General features: G+C 37.9%; 1 protein-coding gene across 3 annotated transcripts in view; it reads right to left on the bottom strand.

The window, feature by feature from the left end:
• The window catches only part of GALNTL6 (polypeptide N-acetylgalactosaminyltransferase like 6), a 421,689-nt gene that overhangs the window by 55,538 nt on the left and 341,284 nt on the right, over nt 1-24,867 (bottom strand). For all 3 annotated transcript variants that reach the window (XM_052682320.1, XM_052682319.1, XM_052682321.1), the window contains exon 6: nt 23,159-23,342. In XM_052682320.1, the coding sequence (XP_052538280.1) occupies nt 23,159-23,342 (184 nt within the window). The remainder of the gene's footprint in view (nt 1-23,158; nt 23,343-24,867) is intronic.

The raw sequence follows: 24,867 nt of genomic DNA on the forward strand, positions 1-24,867 counted from the left end.
CTTTAAAAAATTCTGTTTCTATTCCACATTAAAGAAAATTGAAAGACGCTGCAGCTTGCAAAGCTAGTTTTGCATACAATGAATAAAATTGACTTCACAGCTGGGGATTACAAACTGTTCTTTTTGCACTTTCCCCACCTTCCAGAACAACCTCAAAAGCAGACTAGGACATCTGGGCAATGCAGGGTGCCAGCAGCACTGCTCACAGCAGCACCCTCTCTGTAGGCTGGACCATCATGGCTGTGCCCATCTGGTCTATGACACCTTCTCTGCCATCAGTACTACAGCTGCTTCGGACTTTTTATGGTCAGCAAGTGAGAAAAAGAGTTAACTCTATTGACAATGATAGATGCTACTGTATAGCAATTCACAACACTTGGAAAACTTTGAAAAAGACAAAAAAGGCAGACAAATTTTCCTAAATTGCAAATGAAAAAGAAGCCTTTTTTTTTTAATGGCTTTCCTGCAGTAATCCAGGCTGAAGTTTTGACAATGAAATGCTTCAGATGCGCACCTAAGGAATTACTAAAGTGCTACAAGGAAATGGCAACAAAGGTTTCAGTGCATTACCCTTTTTTGTTCACCCCCCTGCTCCCATACCAGAATACACCAAACAATTAGTGAGAATATTTCTAAGTTGCAAAGAAGCATAGTTCCAATAACCCACCCCAACTCCTTGGCAAAATTTTTAAGGTACCTCTGATTCCCACATGGATGGAACCAGCTGTTCTCCAGGGTTCTCCAGGGTTCTCCAGGGTTCCACAAACTGCTCATGATCATCCTGACCCAAGCAGACAGAGCCCTCACACTTTGCTAAGAGGATGAGATACACAGTTATGATTTGGCCTGTGATCCGCTACAGGGTATGTGGCTAAATATTATTGCTTTGATTCAGCCCTTCAGAAGTACTGTCAGCAACTGCTCTACTCTACCCTTGCACATGCACACTGCTTCAAACTCAGGCAGGGAATGGGGAGAAAAGGCAGTTGTAATACTTCATTTATATCTTTAGTGGTTAATGCAGAAACCTGAAACGATTGCACAGTGTTACAAAAGAAGACAGGAGCACGCGCAGCCTCATGCCATTGCTTTGAAAGTAGGCCACAAATTTGCTACTGGTCAACATCTTCAAGAACATTCTCATTATGCTACAAGAAGGCATCAAAAACAACCACTGAAAATCAAATGCCTGAAGAGGCAAGTATGCAGCCAAAGAAATGCTGAGATTCTGGAAATGGATTCCAAAATGCGTCCTTGTTAATTATTAAGGATCCGTAATTTGCTATGTTACACTACCAGGGAAGGTAATGGGGATTTAATGTATTTAATGCATGGGGATTTAACTAAGTTGTATTTTTCTCTGTCTGCACCAGAGACACAACAATATTCTCTTGTAAAATCCATGAAAAAGTGAAAGTTTTTCAGAAAAACACTGGAAGCCACTTCACAGTAAGGGATGGAGGAACTGAAAGCTGACGAGGTTGAGCACTTCACTGTCCCCCAACAGCATATGCTTTAATTTGATGTTGTAATGATGGACAGGTAGGGCTGTAGAAACTCAGGGAAATGAATCTTCCTGTGTTATCAGCATAATAAATCACAATAAAAAAAAATCTCTATTTGATAATAAAAATAAAATGAAAGTCTTGTCTAGGGACAGCTCTCCACACTTGCATAAGCTCATTCACTCTATATTAAAAGTGCACGGAAATGTACCTAGCAACAAAGAGACAGAGAGAATATCTACACTGTAATCTAAAGGAGATTAATATTTTTGAGGTTTTCAATGGTTAGGAATTGCAGAAGACAACCAATAGCTTTTCTGTTTCCTCACAGAGAGTGATATCTAGTGTTCTGCTTTCAGGATTTGGATATGAATTGGTTGTTTTCAAAAGTGATGTTAGAGAACAGACAGTTTTCATTAGCTGCTAGTAAAATATTCTGATGGTGAGAGTTGTTGATTGGTACTGTAAATGCTCACTTCTGTTAGAAACTCTTTCAGCTATGTGAACATTTTAATATACAGCTGAGAGGAAAATATTCTCAAAATATCATATTTTTCTTTTCCTATAAATAAGTACGTATGCGCCACAAGTACAATTATTATCCTATTTACTGATAAATGGTCACATCTATAGGTGAGCAACTAGAAATCTCTACCACTGAGTACATGATTCAGCTTCCAAGCAATGTCCTGTATATCTGCAGTTGGCTCTTTGGATGGTTTAAGTGTTTGCACAACATACTACCAGTGAAATTATGCTGTGGTGCATGAGCTCTAACCCTGAAGGCAGATAATGAATGTTCCACAGAGCTATGATAATTTGTACAGGCTCTGGTGCAAACCATTCTTACCAAAGCACATTGGTCTCGGGGCTAGAAAAGGGAATTCTGATGTACAAACACAAGAGCACCTCCAAAAATAATTCTTCCTAGTTTATTCTGTTGGTACAGCAGTAGAGGTTGAACCTTTCCACCAATACCTCGTTTCATGTCGTTGCCATGTGACAGATGGCAGCAGAGGGGCAGCCTGACAGGATGGCATTGGACATGGAAGTGCATATGAAGCAAAGGTGTGTCACTGAATTCCTTCATGTGGAAAAAATGGCACCCAACATTCACTGATGCTTGCTCAGTGTTTATGGAGACCAAACAGTGGATATAAGCACAGTGATGTGGTGGGTGGTGCGTTTTAGCTGTGGTGACAATGATGTGAAAGAAAAGTCACGTTCGGGATGGCCATGCAGATTTTTACACACGGAGCTCTTATTCATTGCTGGTGAAAATGTATAACTAATTACCATGAAGAAAAAGAGTGTTTTGTAGATGAGAATTTGCTTTATCACACAGTGTTATTGTGTTTGTATATGTTGTTGTTTCCATGGGAATAAATAGGAGGCATTACTTTTGGAGTGATGTACATTCAGGGATAAAATAAGTTACATGTTTATTTTAAGAAACATTTGTACAGTTGGAAAAAGTTGAGGTGATCAGTCATTCTGACTCATTTCCAAAAATCTTCATGTGCAAGACCTATCATTTCAGACTTAAATTTTCTAATTTAAGTTAAACAAAAGTCATAACAAATCCTGAACTGGCAACAGGACAAGCTGGACAGTAGTGATGACTCTTGCAACTAACCTACAAAGGCTCTAGTGTCAAGACTTCACAGAAAAAAGAAAACAGAAAAACAGAAAAAGCAAATCCTTAATAACAAAGTAATCAGATTAATCTCTTGTTACCTATGGCAGTTACCAGCACCAGGGAAGCTGTAGTTTCATCTCATCTCCTCCATCACAGCACACCAAGATAGACAGTTGTCTCTGCGCTGTCTGGATGGTTACTGACAGGTAGTCTTGCTGGACAGATGATATTCAAAGGATGGAGTTGGTAATACTGTGATTATTTTACAGACTACACAAAGAGTGTTCAGAACATCTCATCCAACAAGTTTTTTGCTCTGCATGGAAATACTTCAAAAGCAGATTGAAAGAGGGCTGCTAGTGTTACTTGAAGGCCCTCAGTTCACAATGAATAGTTTCACTGTTCGCTAGCTTCATTTTCCCAAATAACAAAGCTGCTCTTGAAAGTGTGAACTGAATCATGGTAGACAAAAGTGATTTTATAACCCACCCCAGCGCCAACATACAGATGGGCTTCACACTTCACATCGTCTATTTCCCCTAGAGTCAAACTGCTTAATCTGAGCAGGAACTTTTCAACACAGGAGTTCACTTTAACCCTGCAGGCACTTAAATCACCTTAGTTTGTACTGCTCAGCAGTCTGCTTCTGAACTTTGAGATTACAGTGAGAGATTCGATGAAAATAGCCAGGGTCAATGCTGATTATATGAACCAAATAAAGCTGTATGTTTCCAAAGGATGCAAGTGATGTTTGTGCCCACGCTGTCATTATAACTTCTTTTCAGGCTCTCAATCTCAGCACCAGATTACATTCCCTCCACATAAGGCAGTCCTTCCTTCGCTTTCTAGAGCAAAAATATTCACCAACTGCCAGCTAAACAGAAATGAGAATTGGGATGATCTGAGTACTTTGCCAATGAGTACATTTTCAAACAACTCATCTCCAGCTAAGCTAGCAGAAGAGAAGAGCCTATGGGAGGTGTGGGGAAGAACAGTAATTAGGTCTGCCTAACATTTGTTTTCCTACTCTTGAGAAAATGTTTTTCTGAAAACTTTATACAACAACTCATAACCAAACTTCATACGCACAGTAAATTGTTGGCTGTCATTATCAGTAACAAGAGAGAAGAATTATAGTTGCAAAGCAGCTGCTGTAGCATTCAACCATTCTGTTGGCAAGAAAATAAAACTAATGAAAGATTTAAAGGAAAAACATTATGCATGAGGCTTCTCAGACACAATTAAATACAAATTGCAGCACAAGTATTATAGAACATGGAATTGCAGGTCAAAGACTGAAATTACTAACGTTGACAGAATCTCTTTTATAGCTTTCCTTCTGAAGCTATATGCAGGATGCTGTTCAATAAATAAAGATAAAATGAAACAGAACACCGCAAATATTTTCCCCTCATGACTACACTTTAAAAGCAGAATTATGCCTCCCCTGTAATTACAGAAGCTGCTATTCCATTAAAAAATAATATTAGGAGCGAGTGGGAAAGCAAACAAGCCAAAGGGAAAAAATCTGCTTCCACGTATTGTTAAAAGAACTCCCTTCATTCACAACTGTGTTTACTGATGAAGCCTAATGCCTCAGTGGAAAAAGAAAAGCAATACAGTCAAAACTAAGCTGTGTTTTGGGGTCAGGTGAAGTGGAGTTCTGACAGCATCCTTCAATCACTTGTGGATGTAACTATTCATGGAGGCCAAGACCTGATCTGTTTGGAAGATATAATTTCTTGATAATGAGTAATAGTAAGAAAGAAAGACTGAGTACATTTCCTCAGGAAAAAAAAAAAAGAGTTTCGCAGAGGTCAGCATTCTGCCTATGTTGCCTCTCTTCTTGGAGTGCAGGCAGCAGCTTCAAGCAAACCTGGCACAGCATGCACTGGATTAGTGGTTTTTTCCCTCATGCATCATTCTGTACTGACAGCCTTTAGATACCATTCCATTAATCTAGGGGTTGTACATACATCTGCATTTCCAAGGGGAAAGCACAGTGTAGTCCATCTTCCTATGCAAAACGATCTTATAGAAAAGAAATTCACCTTGAGACTTGATTTCACTTCCTGAGGAATGTACAAAATCAAAATGCATCAAGGCAAGAGGGGTACTGCCTTTTTGGTGCTCAATTTTTAAAGGAGATTGCAGTAGAACACAGATCCACACAGATGCCATCTGCAGTAACAGCTGTGAAGAAAATTATGAATTGGTGAATTTTCCTATTTTTGCTTCTGTAACATAACGAACTCTGGAAGTACAAAGAAGATGCCAGCCAAAGATCCACATACACAGTCCTGGTAGCTCCTCAAGATCAACACATTATTCACTGTGCACTAAGAATAAAGATGTAAAACTCCAAGTGACTAATATCAGCATCCACAGATTCCTGTTGACATAAGCAATGGTGTCCACATGATAAATACGATGCAACCAAGCCTATATTCCTACAGTAGATTTTCATATCTCTGAGGAATAATGAAGCTCACTCCACTGTCAAGATCCATTCAATGTGCAAACATATTTCATTATCAAGACAAAAGACAACAACCATATATTCAGAAAGAAATATGTACCACACTGACAGTGTGAAGTAATAAAAAGCTCTTGCTTCACAGAAAGGAATATTATAGTCAAGAACTTTTTTTTTTGCATGTAGAACTTTCATTTTAGTTCTGTAACTACAGAGTTTCATTGATGAAGCGTAACTAATTTGCACTCTAAGAGGAGATTAATGTAAGATCATTTTAATATATTTTCTTACAAGAAGTCATCACACAATTTACTGCTGAAGTAACAAAAAAGGAGGATAATCCATTCTCAGAAAGTCCATGGCTTGTCTGCAGTACAAATCATCATTTAAAAAACAATTCTTCCAAAGGTATTTTTTTTAGAAATTGATACCTGTGGAGGTCTTTCCTCAGCCACTACACTACTACCTGGGTCCTCCTCCTACAGCATCAATGCAGTGAGGCATCCTAGATTCACACTGGCCTAGTTAATTGCTGAGAACACCTTATTTTAAGAAGCACTGTTTGTAAAAGATACCCAACAAAATGCTTTCCAGGCTACTATGCAGAAAGTTATATTTAAAATATCCCCTGGAATACGATTTCACACGTGCCTCAGGTTTGAATATACTCTGAATTTTTGCTCAAATTACTTTTCACTACGTAACACTATATATTCAAAATAGCACTTTTAAAAGTTCAACACTTCCTGTTATTTAAAGCCTTGCAAGTTTTCATTATTATGTTATTTATATTCTTCACAAACACATAAACGAAGTACTTCAATGAATTAAGAATGCTTATCCCTATGTCACAGTTACTAAATTCAGCTCAGTGATGATGGTCAGTAAAGCACTAACCACTCCTCTTCCAGGAAAATGCAGCTTTTGTATCAAAACAAACAATTGTGCAGGAGAACCGTTTTTGCTGTTAAATAAACCATTGTCTCAGAGCAGTATTTAAACTTCTACAGGTGAGGGCGCTATGGCCACTTTACGTATATGCCAGCACATCAAACTTTTTTCAGGCTACTCCTATAACCAAAACCACCACTCCTTTAATTTTATATAGCACTTCTTAAAACATTAAGTGTTGAAGAAACAAATGTTTCTGACAGTGTAGAAGTGAACTGATTGCTTCACACAATGCCTTTGCTTGATGCCAACTACTGTGAATATACATTAGCAATAATACTACAACTGTAGCATTGGATTGTAGTGGACTATTTAGTAATTTTTCTGATTTTCAATCCATGTTCAAAGAGTGTCTTATTTGCTTTAGACTGGATATAAAGAAGAAGTTTTTTGCAGAGAGATTGTTGATGCACTGACACAGGTGCTAGAGAGGTGGTGGAGAGGTGGTGGATGCCCCATCCTTGGTGACACATTTAAGATCAGGCTGGACAGGGCACTGAGCAATCTGACTGAGTTGTGGGTGTCCCTGTTCACTGCAAGGGAATTAAGATTAGATGATCTGTAAGGGTCCCTTCCAACTCAAACAACTCTATGCTTCTGTGAATCTCTCCAGTTCAGGAAGGAGGTCAGGAAGCTGCAGCTACTCAACTTCCATCTCAGAGAACTTTTCCCTGGCACATGTCTTCTGCTTGTCATTGCTACTATCAGAGTGCTAATCCTGTCTTCAGGGCAGGAAAGCATGGCTGCAAGGAGTACTCAGAATGATGGCATTGAGCACTTCCCTTGGAGAACAGGGGATTGGCCCTGAAGCCAACTCTGACATCACTCACGCAGGCAACAAATAGGGCCAGATGGTTCATTTGGCTTTCAACCTCCAGGATGTTCTACTCAGTAATCAAGCTTACTTCTGGTTGTGATAAAACACAAAAGTTCTGACAAAACATTTGAGGTTATACTAACTTCTCTGATTGTTCCCATTTGTTTTCATAATATCAGCACTTGTATTAAAAATTCTACCAGTTGAAGTAAGCTTCTGTTTAGGCTCATGAAGTACTTGAAAGCATATTTCTCTGTGTATCCTTGTCACTTAAAATCATTCAATTAATAACATTTTGAAGTATATCTGCATGGGTCAAAAGTTCCAAATACTGAGCTGTGTTTGTTGTGCCCATCCAACCAAATCGCCCAGCACAATATTAGTAGCTCTCCTTGCATCAGCATAAATATACAGCTGCTCACTTGCTTTCTAATAAGGCCTGTGTACAGAAAATAGAACTATAACTTCTATGCATTTTTTAGATAATGAAGCTGTGTATGCATCAACCTAAATGGAAATGGGGAATATTGCAGCTGACATTACATATTATTTATTTTTAAGGGTATTTGTTTTTGTATTGTTTCCTTACATTTATGCACAACAGCTAAATGACTAAAAATATTTTAGGAAATGTTAATTTCTTTCTTTTCAAAGAGTTGATTAATCAATTTATTTAGATTAGTTAATCTTAAGAGAGAAAGATAACTGAAAAAAATGGGGGAAGATGGTGTAAAAGGTAAGAACAAAAATTGGTGGACATTTCTGTTTGAATTTAACACTTTAGCACCACAGCATATTGAGTTTAATGTGTGATACTTTATAGAGAATTGTATGGTTGATAAATTCAAGACAAACTCAAATGCAAAGAGCTTCAAAAAGCACGTGCACTACCACTGACAACCAGCAATAAGAAAGAGCACAGCCCGTTATGTCCCGCATTACCAAGGCAAAGCACTATTTCCTTCTTCAGTTCCTCAGGTAATAACACTTCAAAATATAAAAATGACCTCAAATCCAGAATGTCTAAGACTTCCATCTAGACAGGACTGACTGACCTGCAATTATTATACTAAATTCTATCCCCTTCCTGGCTTTAACACATGCATCTCTAGTAAACAGCTTGTTCTTAGCTTCCTCTCTTAAATTCACTCTCTGTCTTCTTGGGTTGGACGCTTTGATGAAATATTCACTAAATCCTGAGATGCAAACGAAACCTTTCAGGAAAGATCAACTTTAAAAACTCCCAGTAAAAGGTCAAGCAAACAAAAAGTAATTTCTTTTCACAAAGCGTTCAAGGAATTAACAAAATAAATTTCTCATTTTATTTCTTAAAACTTCCTTTCAAGCTGGAGAAAAAAACTGAAGGATGCCCACAGTCTTGTAGAGAATACCTCAAGAGTTCACTTCATCTGACACAAACATTGGTGATGAATTTTTTTTTTAAACAGACAAAAAATGTGAGCTCACAGTACAGGGGACCAGCAGCAAAGCCTTTTTTTCCCAGGTATATAATTCACAGCAAATACAGAGGTTACACAGTCTGCACTTCTGAGAGTACATTTTGCCATAGGTCAGAGTTGCATTATGACTGCCAAGAAGAACAGTGCTTTTTAGCTAAACAAGCTAAACGTGGAATATTCTGACATGCCATGAGACTAAGATTGAAACATCTAGATATCCAATCAAATGCTCTCAAAGTTCCCCATCCTGACATGCCATTTCCTTCTAGCAGACACCTGACTTCCTCAGTCTTCATGGGCAGTCAGACTTCCCACATCTCTCACATGTCACTGAACCCCTAGGCAGGGGATGGGAGAATCCCTGTGAACTACAGCTGGTATCTTAAACTCCTGTTCCAAGTGTTCAAAAAACAATGAATATATAATTGGGATATTTCTTTTTTTCCTGTTTTTTTTTTTTTACCACTGCTAAGATAATTATGCTCCAGAGACACTATCTGACTTAGCAGGAGCAATGCTGAATAATTCAAAAATACAGAATATCAAATGTGTAGAAAGGAAAGCTGTCATGAAAATCCCTAGTGGTCTATTTTAGCTAACAAATCTGACAGCATTTTAGATACAAGTTCTGCTCTGACACTGCTATGAGCTACTGCTGCTCTACCTATTGTTCTCATCTACAGATTTTTTGCCTCTTTATTCAGCCCCAACAAGAGAATCTCCAAACCAGTACATTTTTCATGTTGAAATACTTAACTTTGAAAAATGGATTATAGGTACCTAAGAATATTTTTCCACTATTATCTCATCTCTGTAAGGTAGAATGTTAAATTTATTCTTACAGGGACAAGAAAAAAAAAAAAAAAAAAAAAAAAAAAGTCAAAAAAAGGCTCAGAAAGATAGAATTTTCCAAAGTAAATATTAAATATTTACAGACTCTGACCTTACAGTGAACACCAAGTTTATCCAAATAGATACCAGATATACAATTTTCAGAATGTATTATCATTATCAAAATACTAGTCATCTCTTGTCAGACTTACAGCTGGTAAAATCTACTCACTAACACTTTGCTCATCAGTAGAGTAAGTTCTCATATATTTCTCAAAACTTTCAGATTCATGAACTACTGGAATTCTTCCATTTTACTGAGTATTTTTCCATGCTATGCAAATCACAGTAAGAAAAGTAAAGAATTTGTGTCTACTTGAGCTTTTTCATAAAAATACATATGTGTTGAGTCAAAATAGTTTGCATCTTAGATTGCAATGAATTGGCTTTCCCCAGACAAACAGCAATTTAAATGCAGATATATTAAATATTAGCTATGTAGATATACGGCCAATCCAAAATACGTCTCACTTCTGTCCTCCAGCTTTACAAGAACTATTCCCAGTGCTATGCTAATGCTATCAATGATGTTGCTGCAAATAAGAAAATAAACAAAAAGCTATGTTAATTTCAAGCTTCATTAGAGAAAGTGAAAAACCATCAGCACTTATTGAATGAAAATGGACTCAAGTATTGGAGGAGAAACATCAAAGGAAACCTTTCAGATACATCTCATCTTGGTACTCTTCTGTACATCTTCTGCCCATTATCTCATAGGAACTAAGAGTGGGTCAGTTGATATTCTGCAGTAATAGCCATTCCGAATAACTGAGATATGTAGGTCAGAAAGTTCAGGAATGGGTGAAACGAGTATTGGATTAGCTTTGGAAAGGGCAAATGCAACTTTAAGATCTATCAGTGGACATCTTTTCAGCTACAGATACAGATCAATAGCACTGATGAAGATCGCATGCAGTATGAGAACGCATACAAATCCAGCCAGCTCTTTTCAGAAAAAGGAGAAATGAAACTTAACTCAGCTGTGCCAAAATAGTCAGAGGAGTTATGAATCTGAGAGTAGATGAGAAGAGGCTGAAGACGTGCATCAGACTGAAGGCTGATTCCTCTTTCGAGACAGACTAGGAGTTATCTGATGGATCACATACATTTAAACAACCTGGCTACTTAGCTGTGTACAATCCATTTCCAGAAGGACAAACATCTTCAGAGATTTTTAAGGCATCAATTCTGATGTTGTCAAGTAACAGGAAGCTCAACAGTCTCGCTTAATGGGTTGAACTCCATGTATTTCTCTGCTTCATTTCAGCTCTTAGGGTACTTTGGATTCTATGTCTAGAATGTCAAAACATACAGAAATTTTCCAATTCATTTAAAGTTTCAGAATTACTCGGCCCAATAAAAAATAAGCTATCTTGAGAACTACAGTTATTATCTTAGTAGGTAATTAATATTTCTGCCAGTAATTAATTTTTCTGTTATTTACAGATATAAAGCAAAGTGCGTTTTAAGCTTCTTTCAGTTATCTTCCACATTTCTGGAAAATTTGTTTTCCAGCTGGTTATAGCTGTATTTCCATTTAGGGCACACTTCTATTTTGTTTTATTTCTGTAACAATTGTGAAGCAAATGCTCAGAGCAAAACATTTAGAAGAAACCTACTTCATTTAGTGTCTCAAATCTAGCATTGCTTAACATGAGTAAAAAAACCATACTTAATTCTAAATGGCTCGCATGACTTTTCTGTGGATGCACCTAATAGGGCATACCCAGGCTAAGTCTCTGTAAAATGAATTGTGTGTGTGCAAAAGAAGGCTAGTGTTACTCAGCCCAAGCATCACATTTCCAGTTTCTCCATGCACTCTACTGTAATTATTCTTTATATGAGTACCAGAGAGATTGTGCTCTCAATATTCCTCATAGTTGCTGAAATTACAAATGTATCCTTAACAGGAAGATTCCTGAGGCCAGAAATTCACTAATTAAGTAGAAATTAAGTCAGTTCAGTAGAAATGTCAGTCAGAAAAGTTCAAGGAACAGCTAGCAAGGATTTGACATCCACTCTCACAGATGAATGTACCATCGTGAAGGAAGAGACAGCAAAGCCTTTGGAGAATATTAAAGTATAAAGAAATATCCTAAGTTGTAATTCTGTGTCTCTTTATTCTCTGTTCTACCTTTCTCCCCAGGGGAAATGAGGAAAAAGCTTCTGTACCTAAAGCCAATAGAAGAACGACATCCCATTTTATGCTGAGATTGAATTATCCCCTAACTTGTGAGGAACAGGAGTAGGACCTAGCTGAGGTTCTGAAATATTCTGTAATCTTGAAGGGCCATGAGCTATGCCAAAACAAGCTCCAGGATTGCATTTGCCATTTCCACAGCTGTTATCATACTGGATAGTTGCTGCTAAGAGCAGATTTAACAAACAGTATTTCTCCTCCTTTAGTTACCAACAGATGAAATCTACTCCAAAGAAATTCGCATTATCACTTTGACTTTGCCCTTTTTGTTATTGAGTTTCATCGCCTTTTCTCTTTGCTAGTGCCTGAACTGCGATTAGGAAGATTTCTGTATGTGGCTTTTTAAAAAAATTTATTATTATTATCTTTTGCATGCCAAAACTGATAATTAACCCATGAGTCCGCTGCTGAGTGCTTTGTTAGAATAGATTTTTCTTAAATCATTCCTCTTATAGCCCACTAATCATTCTTATTAATCTGTTAAGCTTTATTAGGTTATATGGAAATAAGTTCCAAAGGTTTACTGCGCTCTTGGCTCTTGGATGTGCTGACAAGTTCCAACAGAAAGGATGTGGTAGGTGGGTTAAACACATTTTAAATTTTTTTCTCACTTAAAATTGTGTCATACTCTCTTTATTAGGACCAAGGCTAATATGCATAGGTCAACGAGTTTAACATCATCTGCTTAACTATAAAGCCTTGAAGAAGCTTCACCTTAAAACTGTGGCTGTAAGCAATTTGCCTGTAAAAAATGTTACAATATTAAAAACAGCTTGGATGTCATTTAAACCAACATTGGAATTGGAATTTGCCCACTGGCCAGCAGGTGGAGATCTAAGTCCAATAATTACTGCAGTAACCAGCTATTTGGCAGTCCTTGATACAATTGAAGTTTTGTATAATGCAATTTAACCGAGGTTAAATTTCTTAATAAGCATTAGATGAGACAGATTAAATCTGTCTGTAGTTAAGACTCATCTATCAGCCTTCCTTGCCAAAGATATTCTTACAGCCAATGGTCAGCTGCGTCCACAGTGCTTAGGCAAATTTAATATTCAAGAAAATGCTAACAAAAGGAAGGGAGTTAAGCATGTAATCATCCAACATTTTCTAATACTAAACCATGTGCTGTCAAGCAACTGAAAACAACCTTACTCAGTATTCTACTGCACAACACAAAAAAATCCATAACAGTATATGTATACAAACTGGGAGAAGTACTCCTTGAGAACAGCCCTGATGAGAGAACTTAGGGGTTCCAGTTATACGAAAATCTTAATGGGACACAGCACTGTGTGCTTGCAACCTGGAAGGCCAACAATATTCTTGGATCTGGAGGAGGAATGGCCAGCAGGGCAAGCTTCTGTCCCCCTCTGTTCTGCCCTTGTGAGGCCCCATCTGCAGTACCACAACAAGGGAAAGATGCGGGGCTTTTGGAGAAGGTCCAGAGGATGGCCATGAAGATGATTCAAGGGCTTCTCCTATGAAGATAAGCAGAAGGAACTGGACTTGTCCAGCCTGGAAAAGAGAGGGCTGCAAGGAGACCTTATTGCAACCTTCCAGTATTTAAAGAGTTTATAAACATGAGGGAAATCAACTTTCTACCCAGGTACATAATGATAAAACAAGAGGAAATGGTTTTAAACAAAAGGAAGGGAGATTTAGATTGGATGTCAGGGGAATTATTTTACTGAGAGAGTAGTGAGGTGCTGGCACAGGCTGCCCAGAGAGGCTGTGGATGCTGCATCCCTGGAGGTGTTCAGGCCAGGTTGGATGGGGCTCTGGGCAATCTGATCTAGTACTTGAGCTAGCAGCTCACAGCCCTTCCTGTGGAGAGAGGGTTGGAACTTGATGACTCTTCAGGTCCCTTTCAATCCAAGCCATTGTATAATTCTATGAAAAGATATGCAAAGCCAGTCATCCAAATATCCCATTTTGACAAATTTTGTCTTTTCATTCCTACAGAAATTATAAACATGATTATGTTCCAGCAGATATAGGAATGTCCTTAATGCACTCCGTCAAGACAATCACAATATTCTGTTCTGCCATTAAAAAAATTATGAATCTATGAAATTATTATAGAAACTCATATTGGAAATCATCTTGATAGCAATAATATTTTGTGATTAAAAAAAAAAAACAAACAACTGCAATAATGTCTCCTAACAACTCTCTGTCACAGAATACCAACAATATCCCTATTTAGCAGAAATTTGAACAACTAGTGTACTATAAGACAAAGCATAAAATTTAGGGCAATGTTGTTGAAAATTCAAAGTAATTTATTTGCTTTTATTTATGCTGCTTGATATAAGGTCATATAAACCAATACTGAAATAATAGGGCCCATATGATTTACCTACATCAACTTAATTATGACTCTGAAATCAATTGCATATTGTAATTATGTACACTGTACATAGGCAAGTTATATCAAAAGACTGTTCTTACCTGAATGCCCTTTGAACAAGTCAGGAACAAACAAAGATTATGCTTTGAAAAGTTTTGCTACTTAAATCATTATTCTGTCAAAAGGAATCACCACAAAATGGGCTAAGCAGTAAAACATTTTGCAAAGAAGCAATCCAGGAATCCGAAACATTTCCTGTGGGGTGAGAACTCAGTAACTTCACTTTTCCTTTGGTGTCTTCTGTAAAAGCTATTGGCACCTCTTGAAAACCTCTTGATTTGTAGACAGTGCATTGAAAAGACAGCTCCAAACAACTTTCTGGAACTTGTGTCCATGAGGTCTTGGGTGCTAGCTCCTGGTTTATGGAACAACAAATGCTAATTCTTTTGAGCCTTAGTTATTCCTTGTCTCTCAACAGAAATGCACAGTATTTAATAAAAAAACTAGCACATCAAAACTTAGGGTGCTTATCATAATTTTTGTCTCATAGGCTGCTGGAGGCATTTGCTTTTGCCTCTTGGCAAAAGTGATCTTACAGATAGAAGAAAAACATATTTTGGTTACTTAAATGAACAGAAAACAAATGCTAGAATGTCTGGGGATGATTCAGAATGTGATCTTGCTTGTTTTATTTGCAAGATCCTCATTATGTCAATACCTGTACTGAACTTTCATGATATTTATTCAAAATTTGCATTAACTCTCTTTTCCTCAGTTGAATGTTAAATAAATGACCAATTCTCAGATAACTGGTAGAGTTAAAAATGACAGCAATGTATACTAGACATAATGGCTGTCAGAGAGATACAAAAACAGCCAATAGCCATAAGTAAAATTCAATCACCTATAACCCAGTATCAAAGAGGAAATTATTCTGAGAGTATAACTGCAAAAGATTGCCTTGCATCTGATGCAGTTCAATGTTTCATTAAAAACTTGCATTCAGCAAACCTACTCAGCAAACTTATGTGGGGCTTTTTGTCTAACTGTACTTGTTTGGAATTTGTGACCACGAGGTTCTAGATGCTGGTCTCTGGTCTGCAAAGAAAGCAGAAGAGCAAGCTGAAACTGTGTTGTAAATTCATACCATCTAGAGCTTTCAGAGGAGTGTACATGAAACATCCGGTGCTCAGAGGATCTGAGTTTTAAGACACATGTATAAAGATCACTGATTTTTACCAGAATATCAAGATGATTTATAAAGGTTTACCCAGCACGAAGCATGGCTTCTGAGTTGAACAAGTTTTCCGGAGTCACAGAAATGATACATGCTCAATTTTGTCTGAGGAAATGGAAGAACTCTGGATGCACTACCAAAAGCTAAACACATCATATATCTTGAATCCTCTCATTCTTACAATCTGAATTTAGAATGGAGTTTGTCAGTTGCATGAACTTCAAATAAAGCACAAATAACACTACAGTAGGTTTTAAACTAATTTGAAGATTAACCAGAATTGAAACACCCGGCAAGTTGGAGAAGTGAAGAAACACACTCAAGTACCAAGTATCACACTGAACTACAGATAACAAAGACACATGGCTTTTTTGGCCAAGGCACTTGAATCAGATATGGCAATTGATGTCTTGCCTTCAAACAGGTAAAATTTGAATTAACAACAACGAAAAAAAAACATGGATGAAAACTTGGCTACATACCAGTTTCTGCCAAAAAAATGTGCAGAGATTATACCAGAAAATAAGTCTGGTATGAATTAACAACATCAAGGAAACATAAATAGGAATGCAACCTCTGAGACAGATAAAGTTGCTCATCTGCACTACTAGAAAATGATAAGGCTTTGGCTGTTGCAGTATGTGCTGTCAGTATTGCTCTCAGGCTACATGGAAAAGAGTCCATAGAAAGGCAAAGATAATCCTCAGCAATCTAGAAAATATGACTTATTAAGAGAGACTGAAAAAATATTTTTACTTGACAATGAACAGTCAACTGATCTGACACCAGTTCTCAAGTACTTAAAAGTTGTTCTCCCAGTGTGAACTGTTGAAGATAAAACAGAAGAGGGTTAAAGCTGTGACAAGGTTAGCTATTATGGATAAGAAGAGTACTGAAGCACTGGCTCTATAATAAACTGTGTGACTCTGCATTGCTGGAGATTTAAGACCATGCTACTCTAAGAGAAATATTATGAAAAGATGGGCGAGGCTGAGTGGATGAGATAGGAGATTCCTGACAATTCTTCCTAATCCCTTCTTCTCATGCTTCCAGCACATAACGCATTAGCAGCTGAGGTTCTTCAAAGTGGACACAAAAAAGTGTCTTCATCTCCAGCGCTAAGGGGATCCAATGCCAAGACAGCTAGACAGTGAGAATTATTCACTACAGACAAAGAATCAGGTGTACACGTGCACGTAAATATGTTTCTATACCAGACTTAAGTCACTGCGGGCTGTGAAAAAAGAACCATGGGCATTGCAGGGGAAAGTAGAATCACAGAATCAGAATTGCTCAGGTTGGGAAAGACCCTATAGATCAGAGTCCAACCACACCCTAACCATCCTACCCTAACTAACAACCCTCTGCTAAATCATGCCCCTGAGCACCACATCCAAAAGGTCTTTAAATACATCCAGGGACGGTGACTCAACCACCTCTATGTACTACGACACTGTGGAGCACCTGGCAGATCTTGCAGAAGAGGAAAACAACTCCCACCAACTGCCCACGCTGGACAGTAGTAGTAAATTTAAGCCAGTGAACAAGTACAGAACTCACGTTAAGTACAAATTTGGAAGATGTTTGGCACAGAGAAGGGTCTAACAAAAAGTAATTGGTTTCAGTCTCATTCTGGGAGCAGATGAAGCATGGACATAAACTAAACAGCAACAGTCATTCTTTAAAAAAGCAACAACCAACAAGCTCAAACAAGTTGAAATGGCAGTGGATGCAGAAGTCAATCCCAACACACTACAAAATAGAAGAGAAGGATGTTTTTCTGTCTGTTAGTAAAAACGTGTGTCATCTAATTCTGAATGAAAGTTGTAGAGAAAAAGGCTTGAAAATGTGCAACTATAAATACAAATAACTATTTCAGAATGGTGACTTCTTTTTCATCACTGAAAATTGTTCAGGCATGATTTTATAAGTTTGAAAACCAAATCATCTCTATCAATAGCATATTGATAGCTTTAAATGGCTCACCTAGATGCATTAAGCAGTGTATCTCTACCATTTTCTTGGCCACCATCCCAGTCTTTTTTTATGTACAGAAATATTAAATTCATGTCCAGAAACTACTTAGTTTTCCAATTACTGGTAGTTTTGATGACCCACTCTGTGAATCTGCCCTAGCATATGGGCATATCGACTATCAAGCTCTGAAGTTAATACTTGTGGGAAGTAGCAGGCTAACAGCTCTAGAAACATTGCATTCAAGATGTTTATGCTTTTATACTAATTATGAAATCCAACTATAAAAGAAAATTGGAAATATAAGTTTTCACAGAAGTAGAAAAAGTGTAGCTACTTTGGCAGAGCAACAACAAGTTTATGGACAAGATCTGGTTCCTCTTATCTAGGGAGGTAAGAGTCACCAGTAACATTCAAGTGAAAAGTTGTGCATCCAACGTGAATGTGCTCAATTCAGTTAGTACGCAGGAATCAACTATTTGCCCAAATGACTCCTATGAGGTTGGAAAAATCATCCCAGCAGCAGATTTTATACTTGATTTATTTTTTTTTAAATCTAAAAGATCGTGCTCTTTGTAAAGCTCTCTCTTCTGAGCTGGCCTTCAGAGAAAATGTACTGCTTGTACAGAATCTCTACACAAAAAATGTATCAAAGGCAGGAGAAAACAATGGAATATTCATATCTTCACTCATAAATGCTGTGCGTCAGTGTTAGCATTTTTCATTGATAGAGAATTCTGAAATTTTCATGGGGTCACAGTTGGACAGCAGTTTGTAAAAGCTATTGTTATCTCCACTACCATTTCTTCTATAAACCATTGCTTGTCAAAACAATAAATCAAGACCCTAAATTGCACAAACACATACTGGCTGGCAACTGCTTTCCTGTAAAATAATGCCTTTGCATCAAATATTCCTGAAGCACAGTTCAAAACAGTAGATTATACTCAAAAAAAACAAAAAAAAAAAGGAAAAAAATACGATTGTTTCTGGTTTTGAGAGGTTTTGTGAATAAGTTTACAGGCAGAAATCAGCCATAAAAGACACACACTATAAAGCACTGGGAGCTACATAACAGCAATCTTCATCCTTAGCTCTTTCTAAATTTCAGAAAATGGCCATAAAATTGTAAAAGTACTTGTCAGATTTGAAATGCAGCCTATGCAAAGAGTTTCTTTGTACCATCATGCTGTTAAAAATATGTATAAATACTGAAAGTAAGGAATTGCAGAAAAATGAACATTTCTAAGCTAGAGTATAATAAATCCAAATAAAAGAGCAGCCTGACAACAGCTTACATAGTAATAATATGATTGTAAAAATGCAAATCAACAGAAAGTGCCAGGCAATCTAACGCATAACTGATCATATTAAAGTCATGTTTTATATTGAAGGCTGACAGTCTGTTAGGCAAGAGAACAATACACTAATTACCTATTTTAATTCACTGAGCAGATACAGAATTTTACTAAATCACAGAATTGTAAGGCTTGGAAGGAACCTCTGGGAATCACCAAGTCCATTAGTCCCCTGCTATGGCAGGTTTCCTATAGTAGGTTGCACAGGAAAAAGTATAAGGAGGAGACTTCATAAACTCTCTGGGCAGCCTATCTTATGGCAGAAGTATATTCGTACTAAATGAATGCCACACAGTACTGTGAAACATCAGTCCTACAGCCTTGGCTGCACTTGTACCAAATATAGCTTTGGCATAGTGAGGCTTTTCTATTCCTATTTCATAGAAGAGAAACAGAGTACAAAGAGCACAAATCTCAGAAAAGGTTACAAAAAGTCTTCTAACTCACCAGCTAGAAGACTATTTTCCAAACTATTCTTCTGGTCCTTAGCTAGAATTATGTGACTCTCCAGCTCTGTCTTTTGGGAGGTTCGGAGGTGACACCTCTACATCAGAATGCAAACAGGGAATCATAGAAAGGAACCATTCAAGAGCATGTAGTATTCTTACAACAAAACTCTCTGCTTGGAGTTTTCCAGATGCTGGAAGTTTTGGTATTCAGCAAGTGGCAGAACACTCCTCTCATTTCCATTCTAAGCTGCAGTTCCATAGCAAAGTTGTCAGGTCTTGCTCACACCTCTCCCTCCAGACTGTATAGTGAAGATACACCTCAACCAAAACTGCTCTGAGGAGCTGCGCAGCCTTTCCTATCCTAACCTATACTAGTCATCTCCATTACGAGATTTTATTGAAACAGATTTTTGAGGTGAATTTTTGATGATTTCTCATCCAGTTGCTGATGGCAACAAAGGACACTGATGCCTGCTTTCAGACAGGATACATGATAATGTAAATTGATGTTACGTAAGTGCTGCCAGGAAATAAGGATCAGTCATCCCCAACAGGCTTGAGCAAAGTCCTATTTTAAACTTCCACAGAGCTTTTAGCCCAGACAGGCTAGTAGATCACATACACTAATATGCTCTATATCACAGTCCATTATGGTAAAAAGATTACCCTATTATTTTAAGTGGCAACAGCTTGAGTTGGGAAAACTCCTCCAGAGGACAGTGCGTGTTTTCCACCACAGAAAGAGAAACAGCAACACCAGAGCTTGTGAACTATGCCCCAATCTCTACAATGGCAGAGAAACAAGTCAATGAAAGATCACAAGCCACGATGAACTTTGCTATTAAGGAGGTAAACATCTCTGTTGCTCCCAATTTATAGGCCAGAAGAATATTTTACAAGTTATCTCAAGTTTTGCTGAACAATCAGGGACCTTGGGATCAAGTCACTGAGCATCATCATGGAATGGTGATGATTTCACATTTATCTTACAAAGACCGCTTCCCACAATACAGCAGAATCAATTTGCTCTGCCCCTAGCCCTAAATACATCAGAGAGAAACAACATGAAGCCCCCTTCAGAATGTATCATAGATCTGTATGTGCATGAAAAGAGAAAAAATCACTACAGTCAACTGTGATGAGCTGTAAGTGCAATAAGGCAGTTGAATGCTATACAAAATGTCCATTGCTTCTGCGACATACAACAAAGGGAAATCAACAAGGAGTTCAGAGACTCTGGATAGAAAAAGATACATATATTTAAAGGAAAAAATTATTTCCAGAAATGCTACCTCAGCTAGTATTGGAATTCAGTCAGCTCCACACTGTCACAGCAAAGCCTACGTGAACACACTTCAGTTTGTTGGGCCAATTGCAAACACTGCTGAACTCCACTAAAGCAGTATATTGATTACATGCAGATGGAAAAAAAGTACATCATAGAGGTAATGCAATGACTAATTTTGGGTCTTCTGCAATTTGATCTGTTTTTATGTACATTAGGCTGATGTGACCTTTTCTGCTGAACATAGGCTGGCATTTCAAGTGAGGGGAAAAACTGAGCCGCACAATTTTTGGATCTCATACCCATTATTTGCTGGTATTTTACTAAAAACTTCGGCAATTTTCCACTTCGTTAAGGATCAACTAAGGTCTGATGCTGTTAGCAAAAAACAGAGCTACTAGAATACCAATAGAACAATATTTAACTTAAATATATATATATATATATACACACCCCTACTGCTTACAAAATAGTCGCATAATAATTACAGTTCTTGCTGAAGCCATTTCTAGCTTTAGAGTATGCACCTAAAGGAAAACAGTTCTGCCTCTTTAATTCTGTATAAGCTGCCTCAGTCAATTAAGTTACTGATATTTAAGCGTGACTTCTGCAACATTTATGTTATTTGTTGTAAGGAAAGTATTAAATGCTCGAGGTGTCAACAGAGAAGGCCCTAGGAGAAAAGCACTGACTTTCAATTAGAAAACAATTTCTTAACTAAGCAAAAATATTGATCATTAGAAACACTTCTACCCTTGCCATTCTTGGCAATGCATACGTCTGAGCAAACAGATTGTCCTAGCTCAGCTGGTCTTCAATTCTGTTCCCACATGTGGAGTGGACACAATGGGTCCCTGTGCCTGACTGCTTTTCATCCTGCACACCTCTGATGTGGATTCTGTGATAGGGAAAACAAAGGAAGGCAATCCTTGATTCATTTAGAAATGAGGAAGACATGCTTTTTTGGGGGAGGCAGTGACTCAAATTACAAGAGATTTGCACATCAAATATTCTTTGTGAAGCCATTATCTTTGTGCACTACATATGGAGGCAGGGCAAGGTGGGCACTGACTGCTGCCATGCTAGCAACAACACTTCATGCAAAATAGCCTCATCTGCTCTGCAGTGCATGTGAAGCCTTGTCTGCTCTATAAAGCTTCTTTCAAGAATCTCCTCTTCAGCCCTCTCATTTTTGAGAGATGAATATGACAAACTGTAAGCATGCGAAACTGCTGATAAACAACTCTCTAGTTGCAACAGCTAAGTTCTACTTATACACAAACTTCAAATGCTGAACCAAATTATAGGATATATGAGGTGACTTTCAGTAAGCAGCAAGAAATCACAGCTGGTCAGAGGACCAGGAAGACCTGTGGAAGAGCAGTGGGGCATCTAGCTGCTCTGAATCATTCCGTGATTGCATTTGCTGCATCTGTGTTGAAGAGTTGCCACACTGCCAGGAGAAGGAAAGTACTTTATCAGCACTTAAACCAATGCAAGATGAAGACTGATGTGCCTGGATGGGGGACTGCTAGGTAAAAAGTAACAAGGAGAACAATGAAAATAAGCCACAGAATGCTGCAATTACCTACTTCTTTTCAACGTTCTGGTCAACCCCTGGATACAAGGGTCATGCTCTGCAAGAATCACATCCTTTCATTTCAAATATTGCAGAGTCTGGGCCAGAGACACTGATTTTCTGTTGCTATTGCTTCCAGGTTTTGTGTTGAGAAGGGGAAAATGCTGACTTTCTAACCTGTCAAAATCTGCAGTGTGGCATTTCAGACAGGAATGAGAATCACAGCAAGTCTGCCTGCCAGCCCTGCTGAGATGCATGCTGAATAAGAGACTTGGGGACTCTATCACACTGAACCATGTCTGGCTGCCTGACCTCTCTTTGCTGGTGAGGATTGACCCCAGCTGAACCTTATATGAGAATAAAAAGAAAAAAAAAATTTAAAAATACAATTTTATGAAGAGCAGACAGTCATTCCTTTGAATGAGCGGATCTATGTAATATTGGTATTAGAGGCTGTCTTATCAAGAATTATATACAAATCAGCTTGACACTGTTCAGGTTTGACAGTCCTGTGTTAAAATTACAGCAACACACACACAGTAGCAATATCACCAATCATAAACAAAGCATTTGCTGCCACAAATGTGGACACAGTGATTAATGCATGTACTGTAACAACCTCAGCAAAGAAAACACAACTAAAATTTGTTCAGAAAGCAGTCTGCAGAGTAGAGAGAATTGCTGTAGTCATGTTCTTTGCTTTCCCAATGCCAGTACTTTCTCTTAACTATGTGTCTGTTTCTTTTTCACACAGCCACCAGGCCAGAAAAGATCAGGAAGTGTTACTGAGCACAGCTTGTGAATTTGACAACTTGTTGCCCTGATCTTTTTGCCAGTTTGAAGTTCATAGCTGCTTGCTTCTACTACCTTTAATTACTACGATGCAGCCTGCATGGAAATTCCTGGGCCTGGCTTCTTTTATCGCAGTCACCTTCTTTGCTAGTTTTGCTTCATTTTCCCACTCTCCCCTTTATTGCTACTTACTCAAAGGGGTCGCTGGGATCAGCTCTCTGGAGCTCAGGAGGAATCGGGATTCTTTTGTAGTACATTTCCCAGTCAAAAGCTCCTCGCATGGCATCCCCTGCCTGTGCCTCGTAGCCAAAATGATTGTGGTCAATGACATCGATCATAGGACACACGATGGTTTTGTGGTTTAGTGCAATCTGGTCTGAAAAATGAAAGTAGAAAATAGGAAATGGCATGTCTAGTCAAGCCATCTGTCATATTACTGCAAAGCGAATCCCACAGGTTTTTTGATGTTTGAAAATCGGTTGCTTCGTTTCCTGTGGCCCCCAAAACATTTCATTTTTCAAATCTGTATCAAGCCTTTGTCTAAGAGAACTTAATGCAGTTGGGCAATGATTAGAAGCATTTACAGTTCTTTAAAGGGAGGCATATCCCTCAGAGACCCACAGGAGTCCAGTCATCTGTATCTCTGTCACTTTGCTACTCTAAGCTGTCCCCAATCTGTCAGCTATGCAACAAGCCAGCGAGCAAAATGTAAAAATACTCCTTCAGCTGTAGGGAGTGTATATGGCAGGCTCCTCTGAAAGAGATTCATGTTCCCAAATGCAAATCTCAGACTTTGCAACCATTCAGCCCCTGCTCTGTAGCACTGGTGAACATCAGCTCTGAGATCAAAAGCTAAAATTAAAGGCAAATTCCAACACAAGGAACAAAATAGGGCTGCCGTCCTTTTTGTGCCTTTCTTGGCAGTACAGAGAAAGCCTTAGAGCATTATTCTTACTCACCTGTTTTATAAAGAAGGGGGTTTCAGTTGACTTAAAAAAAAAAAAATGAAGCTTTGAGACTAAATCAAATTCCCGTCTCTAATATAAAAGCAGTGTGGGCCTGAGTCTGCCTTTGGAGAATCCTACTGCTTAATCCCTTAGAGCTTCCCAGAAAAGAAATAAAAGGAAAGAAGATATGCCAACTGCAAGAATTAGGCAGAAGAATCATGTTTTGAAGTGAGGAAGTACACGAAAACTTTGTAGCTGCACTTGAATTAAAGAACAGCAGAAAAATTATCCATGAAACCTTCAAAAAACAAGGTCTCAACATTGTAACTGTAGTAAAGCTTTTTCTCCAAATGATATCCTAGATTCTCTACAAAATGTAATACATTTTCTAAGCCTACGTGATTTTTTTTAATAAGAATTAGATTTCACTAGTGCTTGGAAATATCCTAGAAAAGCCCCCAAATATCAGAGGGAGGAATGTATAATGAACACTTAGATATTAAGGCAAGAAATATTAGCATGATTATTACCAATGTGGACCTTGTTTCCCTGTTTATGAAGGACTGAAATGAAAATTTTATATATATATATATATATGTTTTAGCAAAACTTTTGTCGCTTTTATATTTATTCTCAATTATTATTAAGAGACTGTCCAAATGGGGAAACAGCACTGACTGCTAGTGAGAAATTGCTATACCTGGGAGATTTACATCCTAAATCTTGAACAGCGAAATAAATTTAAAGTGCAGCTCTCACAATATTCTAGGAAACTCTTCTGAGAGATAATGGCTGCATTACTGTTGCAACTGCCAAATATAATTACATTCACTGATATACTATGTAGTGCTATCTGTAATCATCATGTAAGGTCATTTTTATATAATCTCTTTCCTGTGATGGTCCTGCTAATAATTACAGGGCTTATGATAATCTATCTCTGATCCTTGCTTT

The sequence above is a fragment of the Tympanuchus pallidicinctus genome, unplaced genomic scaffold (genome assembly GCF_026119805.1).
Source record: "Tympanuchus pallidicinctus isolate F22 unplaced genomic scaffold, pur_lepc_1.0 scaffold2, whole genome shotgun sequence".
Lineage (NCBI taxonomy): Eukaryota > Metazoa > Chordata > Aves > Galliformes > Phasianidae > Tympanuchus > Tympanuchus pallidicinctus.